The sequence below is a fragment of the Manacus vitellinus genome, unplaced genomic scaffold, assembly GCF_001715985.3.
Source record: "Manacus vitellinus isolate BGI_N305 unplaced genomic scaffold, ASM171598v3 scaffold_3_pilon, whole genome shotgun sequence".
In the NCBI taxonomy this organism is placed as follows: Eukaryota; Metazoa; Chordata; class Aves; order Passeriformes; family Pipridae; genus Manacus; species Manacus vitellinus.
This window is the reverse complement of record NW_021940535.1, coordinates 19,728,730-19,754,166: the sequence shown is the minus strand read 5'-3', so window position 1 is coordinate 19,754,166 and position 25,437 is coordinate 19,728,730. Positions and strand designations below refer to the sequence as shown.

Here is a 25,437-nt window from a genome sequence, read left to right as displayed (position 1 = left end):
TATGCAAAAGTTACACAAAATTGTGCACCCTAATTAACAGCACTACACTTGAGCAACCTGTTCCTGTGACCTGTGTTAATGGATTTTATTTTTCAGATATGGATGGCTTGCTTTAATATTTCATAGGATACTCTTAAAAATTCTTGCTCAAAACCACATCAGAACCAGAAAAGATACTCAAGGCATGCACCTATTTGGAACAAGGTTTTTTTTTTATTGATGAAGCTTCTACAACTCTAGCAAGATGTTGGAAAAAGGTTCACAAGGTCAGAGAACTACTATCCAGCTCACCCAGTTAAAAGTTAGGACAGACTGTTGCATTATTTTCAGGGCAGGATCTTTTCCTGTTGCACAGACTTCCAATGCTGTCATTTATCTTTCCAACTCAAGAACTCCCAATAAAACAACTGCCAGAGAAGATTCAGAACATATAACCTGAATTATATAGGTTGCCTGCAGAATTCCCCACTTTTTCACCCCAGCCCCCTCAGCTCAGACCGAGTAACATCTGGTTAGACTGAAGGGTGGGTAGAACACTGCCCATAGGGGTAGAAATGGCTATCCAAGAACTATGCTTGGTATCTGGAGTGGAAACAAGAGGCAGACTGACTTGACTACCTGGTGAATTATTACTTTGGTGAGGAGAAAAGGCAAAAAGGAAGCATTCTTCCCAATGCTGACACTATACTGCCTTTCATTTTCCCAATTAACTGCATTCTATTGGGCAACCAGATGCCTTTAGAGAAAATGCAGACTGGTCGTATTCCTACAGAATTACCATTTCACTAATTTTCAACAACATTTTCATTAGGGATGAATTGTGGTTTCGGGATATAATTTTCTGCTAAAACTAAGGACTCAGATGAAAATGACCCCAAAGAGCTAGATGATTAACATGTCCTCCTAGGCCAAGAGAGATTTAGACTGAAGACTGTGTATCCCTGAAGTTGTCATCCCACATCTTACAGCAGTTCACTGACTATTGCTTTTTTCTCAAATGCCATTCCTTGTCATCCTTCTCCCCACCTATAAAAATCCAAAATGGTCTAGTTTGTTCTGACATGGAATAATTAAAAAGTACGAAAACCTCAGTTTTTTTAAATGAAATTTATCTCCTCTGCTTCCAACAGGTCTACGTTATGCATTTAAGTATTTCATGGTAATTTTTTTAAAGATTTCAAACAAAATCATCTTATCTGCACTACCCACTAGATCCCAGTTGTGGTAACTTGTAGATTTTACAATTTGGGCATTAAATCGTGTTTACTATCTCTCGCTATTGCTCTTGTTGAGGCTCTTCTTTGCATTCTAGCAGAGGCTCCTCTTTCTGCGGCTCTTTTTTATGTGTATCAAGATAATGCAAAAGATTCTGAGGGTGAACTTCAGTCTGTATCAGTCATCAGACTACCTTTGGATACTGACTTTTATCTCAAGGACCAATGACAGGATGATCTTTCCCTGTTGGATGGTGCATGTGGTTCTCTTCATTACTTCATTATAATTTCTAGAAGTATGTCTTCACGGGAAAATAAAGGGCTTGTTAGTCACATGTGTTTGCATGTACCATACTAACTTGATTCAGACAGACTATGTAATAATAAGTAGTGAGGATGAAGCACTGGTTAACCCAACCATGAAATATCCACAGGCATGGGTTCTACAGGAGATGCCTTGGTTACTAGCAAATGCTTAAGTCCAAAGTGCTGTATTTTGCCTCCTAACATCATGTCAACACAGACATGTTAGCACAGTTCCATTTTCTAGGCATATGCTGAGATAATTACTGTCTGCAACAGTTACTTGACCTACTTATTACCTTTTTTGTACCAATTTCCAACATGAGTTTTCTAGACCAAGTTCCATGTCATTTAAAGAAACAAAATGATGCACTAAACTAAACAGTACTGGTTAACCTGAAGAGTTGATGTGATTTAAGTAAAAAGAAAGCAAAGGAGAAGTAAATACTTGATATGTGGCACCTTAAATTCCTTGCTAGAGTAGAACTTCTCCATACATTGTTCTGCTATTACAGTTAACAGCTACTGTCCACATAAGTAAAAGAAAAAAAAAGACAAAGATAGCCTTTCAAACTTCCCTCTATATATTCCCACTAAATTCATCACAGATTTCAGAGGATACTAATTCTATTGAAATCCACTGGTCTTTAAGCCTACTTATGGTTGGATGCCACCAGACTTTTTTAAGGGTATGTGACAAAAGTCAAAATGGAAGCTTTCTCACCTGTTTCCTTCCCAGATAAAGATAATTCCCCGTATTTTATATGGGAAGCACATCACATGCACCAAGAAGCAACAAAATAACAAATCTGCATTCCATCCTCACAGACATCCAGTACTACTCATTATCATCTCAGCATATAATTAGGCAGCAAGAGAGTAAAACTCTGACGAACACTTTTGACACCTCAACCAATCCTTCATTCTGTTTATAGAGTGGGCTTTTACATTATTTATACGTTAAAATCTTAAGTGAAAGGTATGACTAAAATACTATTTGTGACAGTTGGGTAAAAGGATAAAATTGGAAGTTCATCACACTGTAATTTTCAACCTAATACACAAGAAGAAGCAGCACAAAATGAAATCTACATTTTTTTCAATCAATATACTAAAAAGCTTTTTCGAGAAACTCAACAATGAGGAACAGATATCTACCATTTAAGAACATGAAAGGGTGTGTAGCCTCACCTCAAAAGAGAAAAACTCTAGCTTCTAGAGTTAAGCAGGATTTGCTTGCTGTCTGAAGGTAAGACACCTACCCTGATCTTCAAGGATTGTCCTAATTTATTTGCACAGAGGAAGTAAGTTGAATTAGTAAATCGCAGTACAACTGGTATGTCAACAGCAGGTGAGGCAAGTCCTATCTGCACCAAAATACACTGTAGCTTTCTACAGTAGATCTAGATGTGTTTCAGTCTGTCACCTAACTTTCAACTCAGAGGTTTCTTCTTACAATACCTTTGTCACTGTGCAAGATAGAATTCATAGTAAATTCTTCAGATGTCTGAGTCAGCCCCCAAAAGCTCTATCTAAAAATTCAGTATCTATCTCTTAATTTGTGGGACCAACAGTGGACAGTAATCTTTCTTAAAAAGGCTTGTTCATCTGGCATTAAATCCTTAACAAGCTCTCTACTGACAGACAAGCTGGGCTATATATTCCATTTAAATCTGTTTTATAGATAATGCTTTGTCTAAAGTCAAACCGAAAATAATTACTGGAAAATATCAGCAATTCCAGATACTAAATTCAGGATTAATTTAGTCCTGGACATTCAAATGAGAATTATTACATTGTTCAGAAAGAGTTCATATTTGCTTAGTCATAGCCATTGCTAGATACTCACTTATTTTAATAGCAAGGCCAGATTTTGGTGGTTCCCCTACTACAGGCAGAATAGCTCAAAGTTGCTTTCATTATAATTGCTGTCCAATTGATTGATGACACTGGATTAAAAGCTACAGAGGAACTGTAATGGGTTTGGACCATGTCATATATTATCTCATTTCTTTTCGTTGAAGTGTGAGAATCCAAAATAAACTCGGGTGTCCTGAATGATCTGTAAAGTTCTCCTTAGCAAGACTGATCTTTGATCTACCTTTTCTGTAGATCATGAAAGGTTCTTACGCTTGTGAGGTTTTTTTTTTTCTGGATACAATGACGATGATTTATGTTCCGTTACTACACAGGTAAAATCCTTTAAATTCTTCCTCCAGAGATCCATTTGATTATGGAAAAGAATACTGCCTGGTACCATAATGGCATGGGCAAGAAACTAAAACAGGTGGATGCCCCACAGCAGTGCTCATAGCAAAGCAACTAAGAATAGTAATAGTGGAGCAGCACATCTGCTGTTGACTTTACCGTAACATAACCTTTCCAATGCTATCTTCAAATCTACGCTCATGTCTGGTTTCCCTGCAACTCAGTTTGTATCCTTCTCTTTCTTTTTTTATTTCTTTGCTTCATGAGATAGGCTTCTTCCTGAAGTATAATGGTGGTATCAGCCTAAAGGGCTGAAACTGCATCTCGAACCGCAGTAGGCAGTACGTCTGCCTGATTGATCATCGCAAAGCGGAGTGGCAGCAGGAGGCAAAGTCATCGGAGCTGAATGTTCTGAGAAGGCCGTTTTTGCGCTGAGATTAAGTTACCATGAAATATTTACGCTCACTTCTGCATGTGCTTTATTGTCTGTTGGATGTGTGCTTAGAAAGAGTTTGCCTTACCAAAATAATACTGTCATCACTGTTATGATGCACAAGCTAGAGAGTTTATGCCAACAGTTAATTTTTGTTCTTAAATAAAGCTTTTTATGCTTATGCCTTGTCATTATCTTTCTGCGAATTATTTCTATACAACTGTATCATATATATTTACATGATCTGGTTGTACTTATTGCACACAGTTCTATGAGAAATTCATTTGATGCAATATAATTCACCCTCAGTACATAAAATAAAGCAGTAATAATGATATCACATGGGACTTTTCCAATTGATTCACCTTTTCAGTGAAATGTAAAAGAAGCCCCCCTATTACAAATTACTTTAAATGGAAGAAAATGTCCTAAAATATAGGTATATGAAAATTTTCCTTAAATCCTGTTTTTTCAAGCTGATAGCACAACCTGCTTAATTTGTCACTGCAAAGACTATCCACTGCAGAAAATGCAGAATGGTTTTGCAATAATTATTTTGTACTTTAACATGAATTAGATGTAAGGGTCAAAGAAATTAACATCAGAGTACCATTTAATCTAGGACATTAATCATTGTTAACTCATCTAATTTTACAATTAAACTGAATATTCAATCTGTCAACCCTTCAGAGTATCCAATCTTCTTGTTCAATCTTAGAATTTTTTTGTTTTTATTTAGATAAAGGTTTATTATCAGGAAGCATGTCACTGAACTGTTAATGTAATCAATTCAATTTTATTTTCAAGCCATTCTTGTACTTTACTTTACAAAGTACAAAATTAGATATGATTAGATAATTAATATAGTTTGGTTAGACTGTACACTATTCACAGTGCTAACAGGAACATGAAACAATGTTATTCTCCAAAACATTATCTTGGGGTCCAACAACAAGCTGGAGACATGGCAAAGAAAGAAGAGTGAAGAATGATAATGCACAAAGCCTTTATCTCTGTATTGCTGGTTCCATTTCGGCTGGTATTAATAGCAGCTGAATAATTATCACAGGGATAAGCAGCAGCTGACTGCAAGTGAATGAAAGCATGGTTTCACAAAATTTCCAGCTACAGAAATTCCTGTGGTAAGGCTGCTATGACACCAAGCTGAACAACCAGAGCACAGAAATATGGCATAGCCAGGACCCCAGTATACCTTGCTATACCTAACAGGGTTCTCTTCCTGATCAGCAATGAAATGAGATAGGCTGGTAATGCGAAGTCTGTTCTCTGATGCCCTCTGGAAGATAAGGTAATCTACTGCCTTGAGCTAAAACTTCGAAACATAAACTACCCAGAGAAGAGACTTCTCAACTGGCAGCACCTCCCAGCATGCAGCCTGGCACACCTGACTGAGGCTAATGACACCGCAGTTTGCAGACGACTAACTGAGGAAGAAAAAACAAAGATTTTTCACATGGATATGATAAACACACTGAGTCTACTTTTCCACAAAACCAGGATACAATCTTTGCACTACTGGGCAGCAACCAGAACTAACAAGTCGTACCACACTTACTGCATAATTTCAGGAAGAGTACAACCACATTTTATTTTAGAGGACAGTTTCTGAACATGGAAATGTACAACCCAGCAGAGTACCTGACCTCCCAGCAGAACAAGTTTTGCTAGTGTTTGAAAAATAGAAAGAAGTATTTTTAAACATCAAAGGATGGAATCAACTGTATGAAAATACAAAGAATTGTTTCTACCTTACCCCAGAAGGTTATAGAAGGATGCAAAGTATAAAATACTATATTTTAAAATAAGTAAACTGTATAACTTGTTCAGTTTAGGCGAGACTGTCATTAAACACAAGCCTTTTGTTGATCCTTTTCTCCAGGAATGCCATAATATCTTTTGAGGGAAGATCCCAGTCTTCCTTCTACCATTTGTATATTTTTTGAGTGATATCAAGGCTGACAGATGAATATTTATTATTGGGAAATCCAACAAACTTCAGCAAAACAACAAATTTCAACAAAAACCTCACATGAATTCTTCACTTTGGTTAGGTTTAGCAATTATTAATAACCTATCTTGTTTAAGAAATGCTGTTTCTAGTTCAAGAAATGCTTAATACAGGAAAAGATCCAGCATCTGAGACTGTCAGCTGGCTTACTACTGGAAATTACTACTCTGAAGTGTTCAGACATCATTAAAGGGGAGAATAATACAACACAGTTATGTTCCTTTCTCTTTCTTTTTCTCCTGTCCTCTATATTAAATCAGAAATCAGAGAAGGATATGACCTCACAGGCAACCTACTTTTCTCTTCTGCCAGTGCAGATTCCATCTCTACGATACTACTTGTTTCTGAGAGCTTTTCAAAGACTGTCTTTAAAATATTCTGATGGTTTTTCCTTTGTTAATTTTGATATATTATGTTACAGTCTAACAGCTTCCTGTTAGTAAGGTTTTCCTGATAGTCAGCCTGAAGCTTTTTCTCTCATAATTCATTCTCTTAACTGTAAATTTCTTTATTCAGATTCAGTTCTATTTATGCCACACCAGACTGCATCGTTCTTCTGTTATTATAATGTTATGTTTGAGCTAAAGTATAATTTTTTCTTTTGACTATTTCTCTAACTGAAAGGCAAAATCTTAAACTAAAGTGAATACCTACAGTACAAATTATTTTTGTCCCAAAATATCTGTTTGCAAATTTCTAAGGTTTATCTTATTTTATTTTCTGTTTGTTTTCACGAGCCTTCATAAAAAAGAAACACAGTCTTTTTGTTTTTCTTGATATTTATACTGCCTACTTATTCATTACTACCCCGAAGATCATTAGGGATGCTTGCTTTCTCTTCCAGATTAGTGAAGATATTAAGAAAATACACAACACTACACTATGCAAAAAATATTGTAATAGGACAATCTGTCCTCTTTGTATTTTTAATACGTTGAGTTTACTCGGCTTATTTTTCCTCTCCCTGTAACCCATACCTATAAAATTTATTTAAGTAAGTTTTGTAGAATTATATTTATCTTCCTAATATAAGTTATTAATAAATCTGGGACCACTACTTGGTTTTACTTCAACTCTTCTCTTGAGAGTATACTATGTTGCAGCATTCTTTCATTTTATGGTAACATCAAATTAGACTTCAGTGTTAAGTATTGCAGTTACGGCCTGACATTTACACAGTCATCTTTTCCTTCCTTTTCCACATTTTCTATTGAGTTGTTATATTTAATCCACAATTACATTTAGAAATTCACACCTATAAATGATTTTTTTTCACTTAAGGCAAAGCCAATCTTACTTTAAATCACTGCAAAAAATAATTAAAAAAGTGTCATTTTTCTGTCACTGCAACTGCACATATGGCTTGCCAACTCCTTAAGGAATGATCAAATTGAATCAAATGTCTAAAATTCCAAACAATGAAGGCAAAATTTTTCTTCAAAACCACAGTCAATTCACAGTTACTCTTGGTTTGTCCAAGTTGCACACTCTGTATTGACCCAGACTGGCTACAGCAGCCGTAAGTGGTTTGGATTCAATGCAGCATAAACACATGGATAAGGCCACATGCAAAGTCCCACCTGGCCCAATAAGCCCCCCTGGAATGGGAATACACAAGCAGCTGACTGGAGATGAAGCAGTTTAATGGGCAAAGAACTACTGGGGATTACTTTGTACACAGACAACTGATTATATCCGTGCCTTAACTTTTTACATGCCCCTCTACTGTACCCATATTATGAGTATCCAAACTCCCGTTATCACAACAGGGAAAAGTTCACTGATATTGAAGTGGTGATAAAATCAGGTAAATAAACTGGTTAATGCTAATAATTTTTTTGTGTCCTATTATCCCATTTGTTCTCATAGGAAAACTACAGGCAGACTGTGTACTTGATTCAGTATGTAAATACAGACTACGATGGGAGTCTTCATCAGGGGTCTCAAACATGTAGCTGAATGGACCTTAGTTGCTCTGGGAATGCCACTGTCACAAATAAAACAGTGGGGTGTCACTTACTGTAATGCTGCAAATCAAATAAGGTCTAAGAGGTAATTCTTTTTAGTCCCATTCCTCTAATCCAAAATTTAAGGGAAAAAATGTCCTAATATAATGAAACAACAAAAAAAGAAGTAATAAAATTAAATAACGCTTTGCAAACACTTACAGGCCATAAATCTGTGGAGCAATTTCCAGTCGGTTCAGATGCATGTACAGCTCAATATCATGTTTCTTCAGCAGATGATCCTGAATTTGGTTTACCTTTGCTACAATAGCAATAGATGGGCCTAAGTCCTGTGGCCTTGCAAATGGCATAGGTGTAATCATCACATCTTTCTCCTGCAGACACAGAAAAGAGTGGGGAAAAAAGAAGATTTATTGTCTAAAGGGACTGCGTACAAGAGATTTGGGTTGTTGCAATCAGTGGCTTCCAAATAAACACAGTAATAACTCATTTCTTTTAAAACAAAAGAGGAATTTCAAGTATCCACTTCTGCAGAAGGTATTGTGGGATTCCTCTTCCCAGGAATGCCAAGGAGTGCCCCTCATTTCAGCACATCAATTTTTACGTGCATGCTTTACTTTTCATGCTCCAACAAAGTGTTGACAGCTTTATTTTAGCTTTAATATCAGCAGTCTAAGTAAGTCCAGAACAAAGCAGATGAACGGTAACTCAGTAGAGAACACATGCCCTCAGAGGACAATAAATTGCATATCAAATAGGAAAAAACTTCCTTTCAAATAAGCCTTTCTAAACAGGCTTCCCTTGCTCAGAATATCTGGTGGTTGTACCTCAAAATCTACACAGCTTTGATAAAGCATTAGAAAATTTTTAAAAGAAAAAAATAGAACAATGAGATGAACTTGATGGTTAGAAGGCAATTGGTTGGACCTATGGGTTGTGCAAACTATGTCATGATCTACAATATGACACACACCAAGTGAAAACTAGTGGAGTATTAGCAACCTTGAACATTATACTGCTTTAAATTTGTTCTTCTTGCAAAAGAGCAAAGAATTACTGAAAACGAGACAGAATGCTGGAAAGAAATGCAGCAAGCAATGAATGGACCTGAATAGGAAACAAGTAAAAAGGATGATGAGAAATAAAAAAAGAACAAGTCAAACCTATCAAGAGAAGGATAGGGGAACAAGGAAATAGAGAATTAAGCTGTCAGAAACAATGTTAAAATTATAAAAGAGGGCAAATGGGAACAGTAAGAAGAGAAGATTTTTACAATGACTTTGTTGCATTTTGTCACTCAAACCTCCACTTTAAAAAACAGTTCTGTTTTTCTACCTTTCTGCTCAGTATATTGACAGAGAAGCATTATCAAGTTCCAAGGGTTAATAATTTCAGAAGACTTCATTCCAGTTTAAACTGTTGAAAGACAAATTCACTTGGTTTGATACAGTGAAAAGAGCATTATTTTTAACATTCAATAAGAAAGAAAAGTTTGTTTTTGTCATGTAAACTATCCTCAAGGTTGTTTCTTTTGGTTATAGTCCCTTTTCAGCCCCATTCTCTCCATATCAGCATGTTAGGAAACAGGAAGAAACGTTCCCATATTTCAAAATCATTTACAACATGGTTTAACAGTCAAGTGGGCAGTGAACATTTAATAATTTCTACCAAAAAAGTCCATTACTTATGTTGTTCTCCTTTGCTTGAAATACTTTTTGTTAATTATTCCATTTCTGTACTGCAGAAAATATAGTATGATGCTGAGCAGTGATTTCAGGTAAAATGTTTCTATTTAAGGATCTGATTGATTATAAATTGTATCTTAAAATCTGCTTAATTATTGCATTGCTATGGCAATTGCAGCAAAGGGACTGATCTGTCTCTTATAGTATGGTGGTTTTGCCATGCTATTGTGGTACCAAGACATATTCATTTAAGATGCTCTAGCAAATCGCTTGACAAAAGCTCCCTTATACTGTCAAATAAAGCTCACTGAAATGGCACACATTCATTTAAAAATCTTTGCTGTTCTAACAAATTGGAATTTAAAATAAAACATCTAGCATCTCAGAGGCTAACAAGCAATGTTGCTACTTAGATAAACACTGAAGTTCTTCACAGCTACAGGTATGTTAAGAAAGGATATTTCTCCTACTTTCTTTTTTAAATTATTCTATTAACTCCTTTATTACCAAGTCAGGCAACCTTCTTTCTACTTTGATTGTTATTTCTCCATTGTTTGGCTATTTTCTATAGTTTCAGACTCATTTCGTTTCATGGTCATATGCCAGAATGCCAAATACTGAAAATGGGTATCTGCTAATCTCCTTCTATTCAGAAACCCACTCTTAAAGTATGATATGATAACATTACCTTAACATTAGGGTTAGGGTGCCAGTCTATAGTAATTCTTTGCATAAACACATCAATTTATCTTTGAAACCAATCATAGAAGTTTGTAACTCTACAGACTCGTACACTATATTCTATCAGTGGCACTCATCTGTGGTATGAACTTTATTCTGGTTTGAGTTAGACTTTAACTTCACCTTGGCCACTGCATGCATTTGTAACTCTGATGACTCAAAAGATCTATGTATTTAAGCTTTTCTTGATTATATAGAATCTTGTATGAAAATCTCAACATCAGAATCTCTCTACTTAATTGAATCTGTAATGTGAGATGACTAGCTAGTGACTCAGATTAGTCTTTACATCATTAGCTGCCTGTGGGTTTAAAGCCATCTTTACAACATTACAAGACAAACTATTAAACACTGGCTCAAGTGTCAAAAGATTCTGAATATCAAAACTAATGCAAGCTTCCTCTGTGCCAAAACTGGAGTTATTTGTCACTTGCAGCATTTGTGTACCTTGGCATAATGCAGCACTGACACATTGCTGACTGTCAGACTGACTGACTATCAAACACAGCTAAGTGCATCCAATAGTATATGCTGGCTTGCCATTTTTAAAAATACGAGATAAGTAAATGGTATCCATCAAAATGCAGTTTATCAGCATCTCAGAAATTAACCCCATTAACAGAAATCTTCAAAGCATGACAGAATCTGTGAGGACAGCAGCTGCAACCAATAACAAAGCCTTGCCTGTCCATGCCTCCTGATTCGGTGCACTCTACCAAGACCTCTGTGGATGACTAGAGTGCAACGATGTCATGTCTGTTGTCTCCTCTCATGCAATTTGGTTGAGAAAATGACAATACCTCTAGTCAGTTGAAACTGCTCCAAAAAATCACATAGCTGGTGTGAAACAAACAGCCCAAACAGAAAGATGCTCAAATAAACTAATACAGCCAAGCCGCCAAAATGTTTAACTAGAAATGACTAACAATGCCTGAGCCTAAAGCACAAAAGCCAAGTGGACATGACACCTGCCCATACTCACTATATATTAATTTGCCACATGCGAGGAAACACCTTTTTCTTTTTGTGAGCTTCTAAGTCTTGGAAAAAATTTGAGTGCATGTGTTTAGTCATCTATTGCTAACACGAAATATAAATGATCAATCCCAAAAGAATGTGGTTCACGATAAAAAGAGAAAAAGAGGGAGGGCTCAGAATGTGCTATATCATTTATAGGAGAGCGCCAGATTCACCTCTGTGAACAGTTTAAATATGAATACCAGTGAAATAAGTCTGAAAAAATTAGGTAAGTATTAAGAACAAAGTCACAAAATCCTGCCCCAAAACATTACCTATCACAACACAAACTGGAATGGCTAGTAGTCAATACTAATACAATTTATATATTCATGCATTTAGGAAACAAATGCTACAGCAGTAAAGAGAGGCTAGGACATAGAACAAGTATAAACCATGGACAGATTTCTCTCATTAACCACTAGGGAATAGAGAAGCTGGAGAAGCTCCTCTAATGGCATTTGGGAGTAATGGAACCAACTGTTAGAGGCTATAAAATGTAACATGTCTCTCAGAGCACATACTTTCATTGCTTCCTTTGTGAAGATTCAGACTTTATTATGTAGCTAACCCTCAAAGTCATGATTGTAAAAGGCATAGGTACAAGAAAGAATTATTAAAGATTATACATGTTTGCAAAGAACAAGAACAAACAACTAGATTTTAATCCATTATCTTTGCATTGTTAATTTTTTATGTCATGAAAGGACTGGAAAGGGCAATGTAAACTTTCACCTTCTACCCAAGTACTGCAAATCTGTAAGCAGACCTAGTTATTGCCTGGAATAAAATTCAACCTCAAACTCTACCACCTCTGTCACAGAAATTTTAACAAATACATTCGAATACACTGAATTTTGAAAAGCTACACTCAGAGAAACATCTCACAGCCTCACCGTTGAAATAAAAGTGACTATGGTAAGTTCATAAAATTTGTATCTCATATGCTTTATCCCTAGCTATTGAGAATTATATGAAAATGCACATAGTAATTTATAAGTGTAGATAGCTTAGGCCAAGATGCCAATGCTCCACAGCTATTAAAATATACACACAGATATATTTACATATTTAAAGAAAATAGATGCTTTTATGTAAGTCCTGGGTGAACATCTTTTTCTTCAGTAGACTGGCAAAACCACCATTCAAACTAGTACTCCCTAATTACAGCTTGCGAATACAGGTTTTGGTGCACATATACAGACATCCAAACCCAATTAAGTTCCTATTAGTTTTTTGTTAACTCTAGATACCCACCCCATTGTCTATGTAAAAAATGCTGAAAATGAATCAAGCTGAAACTAATTTTGGAGGCAAACTCTTTCAGGCTATAGTACACTGGCAATACCTGTAATACTGCTGTGTTTTGCTAGAGCTTCTAAATATGCTCCATCACACAAATAATTTTTCAGAATTATAAAAAGACAGAAATGTATAGAGGGAAAGAGACAGTAAAAAAAGTATTCAAAGAAAATCTTGAGCAATTGACTGAGGGAATTGTCCCTCATGCCATACATGAAAAACAGTTTCAGGCAAGGACTAGATGGTTTCTAGAAAGTCCCCACAATGGGGAGTTCAGTAGAACTAAACTCACAACACAGCAAAAGCTTTCTTATGAAAAGGAGAAACGTACTAAATACAGTGGTGTCTGTACCAATACACAAGAGATATGAAGGCACAGACTTTCCCCCTGTTTGAATAGCCTAAGTTTAAGAAGAAAAAAAGTAAGGAAATGGAGTGATGATGTCAGGGAAAGATGCACTCTGACCTTTGACGGACAGTCTATGGTTAAAGGTTTGCTTTCACAGCAAATTGTTTATATTATAAACAGCTGAAAACAATTCAAGTCTCAGTATGTTAAACACTGCCTACAGGCATTTATTTAACACGACATTTGCACAGGTTTTGGGCACGCAGAAGTGCCTATGACAGGCACTCTCTCCAATGCTACAAACATCACCTGCACGTAGAAAAATCTGTGTTTGCACATTTGTTTTTTGATTACCAAGTGATCTTTTAACAGATAGGAACTCTCACCTGGAAGACTTTCCTCAAGAGCCTATGAGCAAATTCTGAAGAACCTTTGTAAACTCGTTTGAGCCTGCTTTAAAACCAGGTTGTTTAAGAGATGTCTTATTAGCTTTGAATAACTTCAATCATATTAAAAGTCATACTTGCTTAAAAATACAGTAAATACATTTTAAAACAATAGTTACCTTCTGACTGTCATGTTCAAAAGTTGAAAACCAATGTTCTGCAGTTTTCATAAGACGTGTGAACATCGCACTGAAAGGGAACAACCAAGAAACTTGGTGTAAAATAATGTATTACAAATAAGAGCAAATTAAATGTAAAGAAAGTTGTTAAAACTTACTAGGCATCATGTTCCAGATATTCAGGATTCAAAAGAACTTTCATTTCCTCACTGAAAAAGGCAACAGAGAACAATCCAAATGTGAATGTTTATTTTTGGTCAGCGTTCTGCATGTACTATCGTATTTATAAGCCAACTTTCATATAAAGTGCAAATGAGAAAACTAGCCTTTTTAATTAAAAAGAGCAACTCCATTGAACAAATGAAGTCTTTCCTTTTTATAAAGATCAAAAACAAATTAGCTGCCTTGTCTGTACTACAATGAAGTAACCATCTAATTATTCCAAATAACAAATTACTGAATGTCACAATGTATTATTTGAATATGCTTGATCTAGAATAATTGATTGCTGCACAATCTATCACTGTTCGTCCCAAACAAAAAAAAATATATGGTTACTGGTCAAATATGCAGTATCAAAACATTAATTTATTTTGTTTTAATAGCCTGTATTTTTATTGTACTTTAACAGCAATTAATCAGTGACAGCACCTCTTTTCCATCTTTGCTGCTTAGCTCTACTTTTTCAATGGGGATGGAACAGAATGCTGTGCATTACACATGGTTATTTTAAGTTATTTAGCACTGAAGAGCATCTTCTAGGTAATTTCAGGATATCTAGGGACAGACATTGAATAAAAACATACACTTGTAAATAATCATCTTTATGCTTAACTGCCTTTGGACAGTCATGCTGAGGGGCACTAGCAGAGGTTATATTATATAGTACACATAATTACATTGTTTTTTATTCTCTGCTGGACTCCAAAAGAGAATGCAAAAAACCCAAATGAAATGTCCAAAATATCAAAAGAAGAAAACTTTTTTTTGGTGTGTGTTGTTTGTTTGTTTTTTAATAAAAATAAAAGGCTTGTGCATAGGGCAAGAAAAAAGCATCTGAATTTAGTTGACAATCATATGTAATGTAATATTTTATACATATGTGTATGATTGCATTTATATCTACATAAACACATTTGAATGAAATGGAAAATCAATAGCTAAACCTAATGTTACTACTAGGTCAAAGAACAGTCAGATATTGCAGCTACAACATTGCAGGTGATAAAAGAAATATCAATCACAACAATTTGTCGACATTGATTATCTTCCCTTTTAAGATACGAGGAGCTAGAGGTGGTGGGAACATGTTTGCTCTATGAGTGTAGTTCCCTACTCTGTCTCCTCACTGTAATGACAAAAATGAAACCACTTCTGGCAATAAGAATGAGGTGAAACTGCAGGTAAGCTTTTTGATTAAGGTTTTTCCTAGGTTTCTTATCTCCCCATTTTTTCGCCAATTAATATCTGTGAAAGGGACAATGTCTAAATTTCAGAACCTGCAGTAGGTAAGATGAAATAAGGACAGTCCCATCTAAGCACGAGGATTTCTGAGATCAATTTATGAATTACAAACAAAGAATTATGGAACACATATTTAAAAGTTATATTCCAACCAACTTACTTATTTTTTTTAAGAAAGTGGGGTTTTAATACTATACAAATAAAACACAATGCTTGCCTTGGTTGTGCAGCTTCACTGGCATGTGAAAAAGCCTGGTGGTCACAATGTAGGATAAAGACAATGGGAGCTAAAAGTTCATGCATACCCTAAACACAAAAGGAAGCAAAAGTATAATTAGATTTTTCAGTCATATAATAGTTCCTAATGCCTAGCATCAGGCAGACAGCAATATTAGGTGAAGACTAACTAAAAGAATGAACATTTATGTTCCTAACAGAATGGTTTCATAATCAATGGCTTTTATCTTAAATTCTGATTAAATCCAAGTGTTTATTCTTCTATAATATACAGAAGCAAGTTATTCTCCCTTTTTCTAGCACAACACACAACAAATCCGCAATGGTAGGCAACCCTGCACCTGGCAGTTTACTTCAAGATCTATGTTCATAAATATGAATTTTATTTATGATAATTATAATCATGATCTACAGTACAGAGATCTGCAATAGGGACAAATTACAAAATTTAAAATTATTTTTTATTTTAGAATGTTCCAAAAACATAGATAAAAGTGTAACAGTATGCTTCAAAGGAGACAAAGGCAGCTATTTAGGAAAGAAAATGAAACTCCCATTTCTAAGGACATGAGAATTAAAGTAAGTTTTTGGATTTTCCGGTTTTCTAAGTTGTTATGTCAACATTCAAAATAAAGTCATTAAGCAATGATTAAACAATGCAATGGAGCCCCGGTACTGTTCCACTGCAGAGTACTACTTATGTATGCAATCTATATTAAGCTACAGGAAAACTACAGAAACGTGCAGGAATCAGAACAGAAAAAAATGGGTGGACAGTTAAGGACTTGGGCCAGTATTAGAAGCATAGCTGGGCCACCCGTCGCTACTTTTACCCAGAGCTCAACAGGAACAAAAGTGGAGTCTTGATTCACCTGGGGCTTGTCAAAGTGTTACCAGGAGCAGAAGCAAATGCTTCAGGAAACAAGCAATCCAGTTGGCAAGCAGCAATGCACTGACAGCTACAACTACAGCCTGCAGAATGAAACCTCATCTTCAGCAGACATTTGGCTCCTTCCCTCAGGTTAGATAAGGGAAAAGGAAGACTTAGGGCTTCACAACTGGAGAATTTGGTTACCTCAGAGGAGTTGAGATCCCAGTGGTGGACTAGAAGAGCAGGTAGGAGTTATGCAAGCTACAGTCTGGGGCAGGGTTCAGCTATGCAAAAGAAGGGAAGGGAGCCTTTTGGTGATGGAAGGGATGTGGGATGAAGAGTTGACAACTGTCTGTCTGACTCTGGACACAAGGATCACTAATGGAAGAGAACTCCTGACCTCAGCCCAAAACCACTAACTATAGCCAGGGCTTGGTGCCAAGTGCCCAGGCTACCCCTGCTGGGACTGGCTCTGGCTGGAGTCCTTGCCCAGCTGTAGGAGGAAGAGCTACTGCCAGCAGTGCTCCAGTTCAAAGGTGCAACTGCTTCACCAAGTGGAGTCTCAGTCCCCACTCCTGATGGGTGCTCTGGACAGACAGGGGTTCCAGGAACACTATCCTGCTGGCAAAAGGAGCACTGGGCCTGGTCCGTCAAGCTCATCAGCATTTCAGGAGTACATGATGCATCCCCTGTCAGGAACTGTTCTACTTTTATGCTTGCAGTTCCAAGTCAGGAATACTCTGCACTGGCTTTTCCAGCCCTTTCAGTGATGGACAGACGTGAGCAATGAAAGTGTTACACACTTGTGAGCTACCCTGCTGCTTTGCTGGTATATCAGTTGATATTCCATGCAGCATTTGAGGAGTATTCAATATCAGTAAGTTAGATTATTAGCTTCATATGTATCAAAGAGATCCAGTAACTACTAAAAACCTTTAACTTTTATCGGAAATAATGGGGATTTTCCTTAAGTGGTCCAAATTGACTGAAGAGGTAGATGTGGAAGCCCTCTCTAGATCATTACTGTTTTGAGTATACTTGGATCTTTTCTGTTGGTAAGAGGAAATTCCAATACCTAGCAGTGTTGAGGGAAAAAAAAGAGTTTTGACAATTTCTCTATTTGCCATCAACTGAAATCCTAGGCAATATAATTTTAATTTCTTCAGGATTGAGATGACCACTATAGCCTCAATAGTAGGGCTGAAGTTTGGATGTTTTCTTTCTCTTTCTATTTCTGAACCTTGAGGGACCACTTCAAAAGATGAAGGCTAAATAGAAATTCAGTTAGGAAAATAAAAAATAAACCCAATAGCTATTGGATTTCAGAAGCTGACGTAAAACACAACAAATCAGTTAGATTACAAAATGACAAGTTTAGATTTCTTAAAATATTATGGTCATACCAAGGGGAAAGGAATAGGAGAAACAGGGAGATCGGTCCAGGATTAGATAATATGTAAGTAGAAAAAATATTTAAACGAACTGTAAATAACCAGGGTTGTACTTCCACATGTACAGCCCTTGGTTAATTAACAGTTCCACATCTAATCTTTTATTCACCCTGATTTACTAAACATGAAATAGGAGAAATGGAAATGCCAAAAACTTGACTATCTAATAAAACTACCACCTAAGCTGTAAACATATATGCTGAAGAAAAGAAAGAGGACATAAAATAAGAATTAGTTATAAAAGATAAAAGCATATCACATATTCTTCCAACATAATAATGTATCAACTCAGTAGAATCATAATGTGGCTGCCCACATATAACAAAACCAAAACAAACAAATGATGAAGTATCAGGATTTCAAAAAGATACCTCTGATCTTTCAGTTACAAGACTACTTCAAATGTTTAGAGATTTTTAGCTTGGCAAGAAAAGCTACCAGTGTAATATGCATACACATATTTTTTCAATGCTGCAGTTTACTAAAACTCTTTAGTGTTAATAAGTAAGTTGACAGAGCTCAGATAATTTTATGACACTTTCCAGCTACAACAAAGTATTGATTTCATAATACAGTCTATGGTTTAGAAAGAAAACCAGAATTATAGCATTTCTACAATGACAAGTGAATCAATGCATTTCAAAATTATATTGACTTCTTTAAGGGCAATCAAATCATGAACAAACAATAGTTAGCCTAGTGATTCAGCTTAATTTTCACTATTTATTTTCCATGTAACTAGGATCAAAATTTTGGCACCAGTCTTGCAGATGAACTCTAGGAGTAATTTTTACATATTCTTAAGTACAATAGACTATTCTCTTTAGACTCTATATTTACAGCTGCTATTTAAAAATTCAGCGATCCCAGAGAGGATTCTGTCTTTAAAATCTGTAATACAGCTTCACAACATTCTACTGCATTTGACTAGGGAGAGAAATATCTTCTTCCTCATCAAACAAAATGTTACTTTATGCTGGCCAAAAAACCCACAAACTCTACTACAAAGACAACTTGCATGCATATATGCATATTAAACAAACATTACTGATTGCTTCTTCTAAGACTATATGTTGATGCTATGTAATATTTTTAATAGAATGCTATAAACTCCAAATATACTTTATTTATGTTTCTATGTATGCAAATTGTCAAGGAACTTTAACTTTTTCAAATATTTAGGAAGGTAACATTAGGTGTGGACACATACTGACAGACAGTCATCAAAAGTCTTCATTCACTGGCCAAGTTTTATAATTCTAATGGCCGTTGTAGCTTTTGTATGTAGTCATGCAAATGAGACAGAAGAATTCTCATGGACAGAGGAATTCCCCATGATGGAAACTGCATATGAAGAGAAACTCCCTAATTTGAGCTTTGTATTCAGGTCACTGTGGAGAGAGCAACTTGAAGATGATCTGTTACTGATGAATTAATGGTAACTTTCATTATTTTCTCAAATATATGCTAGGCTTGAAGGGAAGTGGGGCTTGAGTCAATGGTAAAAACAGTAAGTCAGGAACACTGTCTAAAAGATATGTATTTGATAAAAGAAGGATAAAACATACCCTGTCACCACCACAAACTACTTCTTATCAGCTAATTAAGAGAAGGAGCATTATTTTTTTAAAAAACAAACAAACAAAGCCACCCTTATAAAATGAGGTAAGAAAAAAGCAAAGGTCCTAATAAAAGTAACACGTCCACAAAAAAGAGAGGAAAACCACAATCATTTGCTATTTTATGGACTAGGCACAGCACCACAAGACTTGTGTGATATACTTAGCACACTTCAGAGAGGTTAAATCATGATCCAAAACTGTTTAATTTTCTGCACTTCACCTCTCCTCTTCATCCTGTAGCAACCCCTTCCCGGAACTACCACACTACTGACACACACCAGCTGAAAACAGAGGTAAAGAAGTTTTCTTTGTCAACAGCCTGTAGGCTCACAAAATTGAACCTGTTCTTTTATCTGCCTATGTTCATTTAGCCCACCAAGCAGTCTTTATTAAAGCTGAGGCATCAGGCAGTCAAAGTTCATTAATACCATTTATATAATCTCTGCAGTTTCAATTAACTCAGCAAGACATTCTACTACATGATAACAGTCTCATTAATTCAATAAAATCCCATAACTATTAACAATATGGTCTATGTTAAACGGGGTGTCACCTAGTAGAAAATAATAGCTTTAACAGCTTGTGATGAAACACAGGGCTTTTTTTTTTTTAAATTTGATCTGGCTAAATATTCCGTCCTTATATAGAAAGGTATTATTTCTTGGTAAGGAATCAAGAGGATTTTAAATATGAGCAGAGGGTAATTAAGTCCTTTTAAGTCATATCAAAGAGTAAAATAATACTTCTTGTTCAATAAATGATAGACTAAATTAGCTGGAATGTGTTCTTCCATTTTCCCATCATCAGTACTCTGGCCTATATTCACTAGAAAGAGGAGGCTGAATACTGCTGAAGTATTTTCTTCAGCAGTGCTCTTCAAAATACAGCTGATAGATCTCATTTTTTCAAGACTATTCCTTGCTCACAGTCTGTCCAACATGAGATAAGAACCAGCTGATAGATGTTTCATATGTTTGATAACTATATATTTGATTTTTGATATAGTCTCTAAGACAGTTCTTCAGAAATAACTGTTCCTTCAACTCATGTATCCTTTGTTTCCAAGAAACATCCCTGTTGCCTGGCTTGAGAACAGTGGTCACAGACCATGCCTAAAAGCATAGATTGTCTTATAAAATTCTTCCCATTTACTTAATCTCTGTATTTTTGTCATGAAAAATTTTCTGTCTACCTAAAGTTGTCTGCTGTACAGTTTATTTTTTGTCCATGTACACTGAGTATCCCTCGGTCTCTACTCAGCCTACAGATAATTGTGCGAAGAAACAAATACAAATATACTTTTGTTGATACTGTGCATATGTCAGTCTTGCTACAGGAATTTAGATCAAGGTAACACTTATTTCAAAACCATCAGAAAAATGTTAAATTAATTTAGGCTGCATCCCATGTAGATGCACAGTTAGTGCAACTTTAAAGGTTTCTTTACCATTTTATCAAAAATCATTTGAGCAGACTCTGCTTCAGGTAACACTATAAAAGTGTTATTTTGTAGCAGCCTTATCCTTCAGTCAAGAGGATTTTGTCAGCTGCATTGTATTTGGATGCTACAGAGTTAGATAAAGGATCTATTCACTAAAATAGCACACGGCTTTAGCACTTTGAGGAAGAACTTAAAATAGTGAACTTTGCCTAAATTTCAGAAGTCACTATGCTTTTTGTTTATTCAGTACCATTTTTAATCCTGCCATACACTTTCTTCCTTTACCTAAGCAGAGAAAGCCTTTGATTTTTTCTTTCTTAATCAACTGAAGAAAAAGATGTTTGTAAAGAAATATGAAGTTAGAAAACTTAGCAAGCTTAAAGAAAACAATTTGAAGTACTGTGTTATGAGGAAAAAGCATATGTTATTCAATGAGCTTACTTTTCTTACTATCCAGCTGACAAACAGCTCTTTGATTACTTCAGCATTATGGCAGAACTTCACATACAACACAGCTACATTATTGTCAAACCATATAGAAAATGTTGAGTCAATGAATGCCACCTGTACAGTATTTTCATTACCTGTTTATAAAGCAACTGCTCATTTTCTCTGGCGTAGCAGAACAGAACATCTGTAAGAATTTTCCTTACATTCTCTTGCTGGAAATACTGCATTTCAGGAAAGCTGAAAATGAAGCAATAGAGTGAAAGTAAACAAAAGAGTGCACAGAATGTCAGTTGCTGGTCTTCTAGGAAAGGTTTTATCTAAGAGCATCTCCCTCATCTGCTTTCCCACCTCTCTGTGAATTGTGGATGCTGCTAGAGTAAAATACTTCTAAAGAACCGCTACATTTTTTTTGCAACCGAAATTATGAACCATGTTCTTTAATATACATCAGTCTGCTAGAGATATGATGATATCACCAGTTATATTTAAATAACTAATCCCTTTTAATCTTATGAAAGCTAGAGATCTGCAAGAATGAAATACAATGGGAGAAAGGAAGAATGGAAGAGAGTATGTCAGAAGAAGGATTTACACAAAGGTTTAATATTTCATGATTATTTGAAAAAATATTATTATCTAATGACAAGATTATTAAAATATATCATAATTGACATGAAAACCAGTATCCTAGACTCTCATATCTCTTATTGGTATCTGTTGTGATACAATACAATTAGGCATTTCACTGTCTTTAACAACTGTTGCAAATAAACTTCATAATTATGAAATAATTTGATACTCTGGCAGGGTAAATATCCTAAGTAAAATAGAAAGAGGTGGATCTTGTGTGAGAATAAGAAAAAAAGCTTCTGTAAAAATCCTGTTACATGCATATAACCTAGGAAAATGTAAATATTTCAAGTTTGTGACTACTCTGAAACAACTCTCACCTGCGTATCCTGCTCCTCGACTGTTGGAGGTAGGAAATAAAGTAGTTATCAGGTCATTCTTAAAATTAGAACAAGTGCACAAAGATCTTTTCCTGGTTACTGAAGAAGTAACCAGATGCCAAAAAATGTTCCATAAAGCAACCACCTCAAACCACATTGCTCTGCAGCTATACAGAGAAATAACAAATAAAGCCAAAAAATCTAGAAAGGTAGAATACTAAAAACAAAGGAAAAGGTAAAGATTTTTCTTAGTCTTTCTGGACAAAGAAAACCAGCAGAATACTAAAAAATACAACAGCGGTAGGCCTCAGGCTAGACAGCTGAAATAAAGGGTTTGGTATTGTCAGTTTTAAAATTAAATCCCATGGATTGAAGATAAGGTTTCCTCAAGCCAATTTCGTTTTTTTCCTGTTTCCCAGGTCTGAGCTACAGTGCTAAACTTTAGACCACTTATATAAACGTTCTTGTAAAGCCTGTCACAGAGAAACAACATAGGAAATTGTAATAAATTACTTCAGATAAGACTATTAGTGTTGATAATTACTGTGGTCATCTCACAAAGGTGCTAGAAAGGTGCTTTGAAATCCCTGGATGAAGGATGTGAATCAAGAGCCAAGGCAGAGAAGACACCGTGGCTTAAATACAGAGATGCTGAAGTCCTGAGAGAGGCACTGGGATGAGAGGTGTAATGTTTTCCTGGCACCTGGTGGAGCTAACAGTAGACCAACATTTGGAAACTTGTATGCACTTGTACTAATCATATTACTGTAAAGGAAGGACACAGCTGAGACCAAAAGTGCATTACAGCAGATGGCAATCGACATAATTTAGGGGTTTGAAGAGATTATTTCTGAAGGACTGTTATTCAGGCCTGCCCTATGAAGTTCAGGAAAATAAGACTAACAAAGAAAACTCAAAAATACACAGAGATATCTGTGAGGATCTAGTAATACCAGAGATTGTGACAGAAAGGATAATAATGAACTCAGAAATAAGCTGGTTGAAGTATTAATTATAGTAAATGTAAATAGAAGAGATCATGAGGGAACTATCAGTTCAGGATGGATTTTTATAGAGAATGTCATTTTATGATTAAAGCTCTGTCTTAGGAAATACAGTATCCTCAAATCAGCAAGGTAAGAATGCTTTTCATGAACACGAGAATATTAAAGTTAATTACACTTCTGAGAAAGACTGCATAAGGACGCGGGAAATTTGCTAGACTGTTTTACCACAACTGCTACAATCAAACAATGGCACATTCAAGTCCCTGCTTTCTGAAAGTGAAGACCAGGGTGAGTTAGTTATAATTTTTTAAAACATTCCTTTAGCCACTCCATGGCAGTGATCATCTTTTCTTCATGAACAGATTCAATCCCCTGGCATTCCCCAACTCTCTTACTCAGCTGGAAGGGGGAAAGCAACTAACCAGAAAAAATGGAAGATGCTCTTGTAACTGCAAAGGTTTAGTAAAGAATAACAATAACTGCCCCCTCCATTGCTCACCTTTTTTTTGAAAAGGAATAAACTGGTGTACAAAGAAAGCTTTCTCCCTTCTAGCAGTTGGTCCTCTTACTAGATTTTGCCTCCTATGTGCATAATCAATGGACTGCTGTTTCTTCCCATTTCTTCCATACACTTAGGAAGGGTGTACACTACCCTTTTTTATGTTGGCAATTTTTTTTTAATTATTTTTTTTTTTTATTTGGGAGATGGAGAGTTTTGAACATCAGCACCCACCACGACTCATCTTCACACAGCTTGCACTGTCCTAAACTGTGATTGTTACTCCTGATGCAGAAACTAAGTAGACCAATATGCAAAAATACTACTACAAAAGAGAGAAAATCCATTTGATTAGTCAACTGGGAATGCCCCCCTAAGCATTTTGGTTTCTTAAAATACTGGAAAGATGGTAATGAAATCTAGCCATTTACAATCCTATGTATACAATGTGATGCCAAAAAGCAAACTGGCATTTTGATTTGAGCTAAACACTCTAGCATCTGCCAATCTCCTGATTTCCATTTCGGCAGAATATTTTTTGAAATTCTTCTTTATCACTTCCCTTCTTAATCATCACAAAATAAATCAGCATCGTTCTTTGGTACATCTTTTCAATGACAGTAATTAATCATTGCATTCTTTAGTCTGGTACAAGTTACTACAGTGCTAGTTCACACACACCTTCCTTAGTGGAATAACAGAATGCAGTATTATAGTCATAACTCGGTTGGTATTGCTCAGTTGGTACAATCTACATTTAAAGTAAGGCTTTTTTGCATTATAGTAAAATTCCCTTACCCTCCTTCCCACCCTCATTTTTAGAAGCCTCTCACTTGAGACAGAAAGAGATGGTGTTTGGTTCCAAATCAGAAGTACACATTTCTAGACAGCTGAAGGAAAAATCATTCTGAACCTCTCAACAACTGTAAAAAAATAAATCAGGAACTAAATCAGCCAATTAATGAGAAATGTTGATCACTAATGAGTTAGGGCTAACTTAACAATATCCTCCCCTCCTTTCCTTGTAAATATTGGACATTATTATTATGCAACAGGCAAAAAATTGTATATAACCACTATAGATTGCATTTCTCTCACCTGACCTTAGGACACTACAGTTTTGTTAGGCACCAGTGAACTGGAAGCCTTTTGTAGTTACTGAAGAAAAACATAGTTCTCTACAATGTGACTTACCAGACTAGACTTTTACTTTAGGAAGAGATGATTTGTGTCCTAGAATTCTATGGGTACATAGACTCTACAGCATGATTAGACCAGCTGTGAGTACAAGGGTCTTACAGATCTAATTATTAGGTGAGATAAGGATTCTCAAAATGCATAGGAACACACATGCACACACAAACAAGCTTTATCACATTTCCTTTCAGATAACAAAATCCTGAAATTTAAACTAATTTAAACCAATACGAATTTTAACAGCATAATTCTAGCCACTTTTCCTGCCTATTCTTACTTCAGGGAATTAGAACAAAAACATTATAGAGCAAATATTCTACTGCTTTGATAGCTGGGACTCTAGTTTGCTACTCTCTGTGCAGTTAGAACCACTCTCTACAGCATTATTTACTTGATGCTGTTGGATGATGGAGGACTGAACTAGATGATAAAGAA

At 35.7% G+C, this 25,437-nt stretch overlaps 1 protein-coding gene across 3 annotated transcripts in view; it reads right to left on the bottom strand.

The window, feature by feature from the left end:
* Positions 1-25,437, bottom strand: part of TBC1D5 (TBC1 domain family member 5) — a 289,772-nt gene that overhangs the window by 111,978 nt on the left and 152,357 nt on the right. For all 3 annotated transcript variants that reach the window (XM_018075719.1, XM_018075718.1, XM_018075720.1), the window contains 5 exons: positions 21,484-21,586; positions 15,495-15,583; positions 13,972-14,022; positions 13,814-13,883; positions 8,356-8,528 (listed from right to left, as the gene is read on the bottom strand). In XM_018075719.1, the coding sequence (XP_017931208.1) occupies positions 8,356-8,528; positions 13,814-13,883; positions 13,972-14,022; positions 15,495-15,583; positions 21,484-21,586 (486 nt within the window). The remainder of the gene's footprint in view (positions 1-8,355; positions 8,529-13,813; positions 13,884-13,971; positions 14,023-15,494; positions 15,584-21,483; positions 21,587-25,437) is intronic.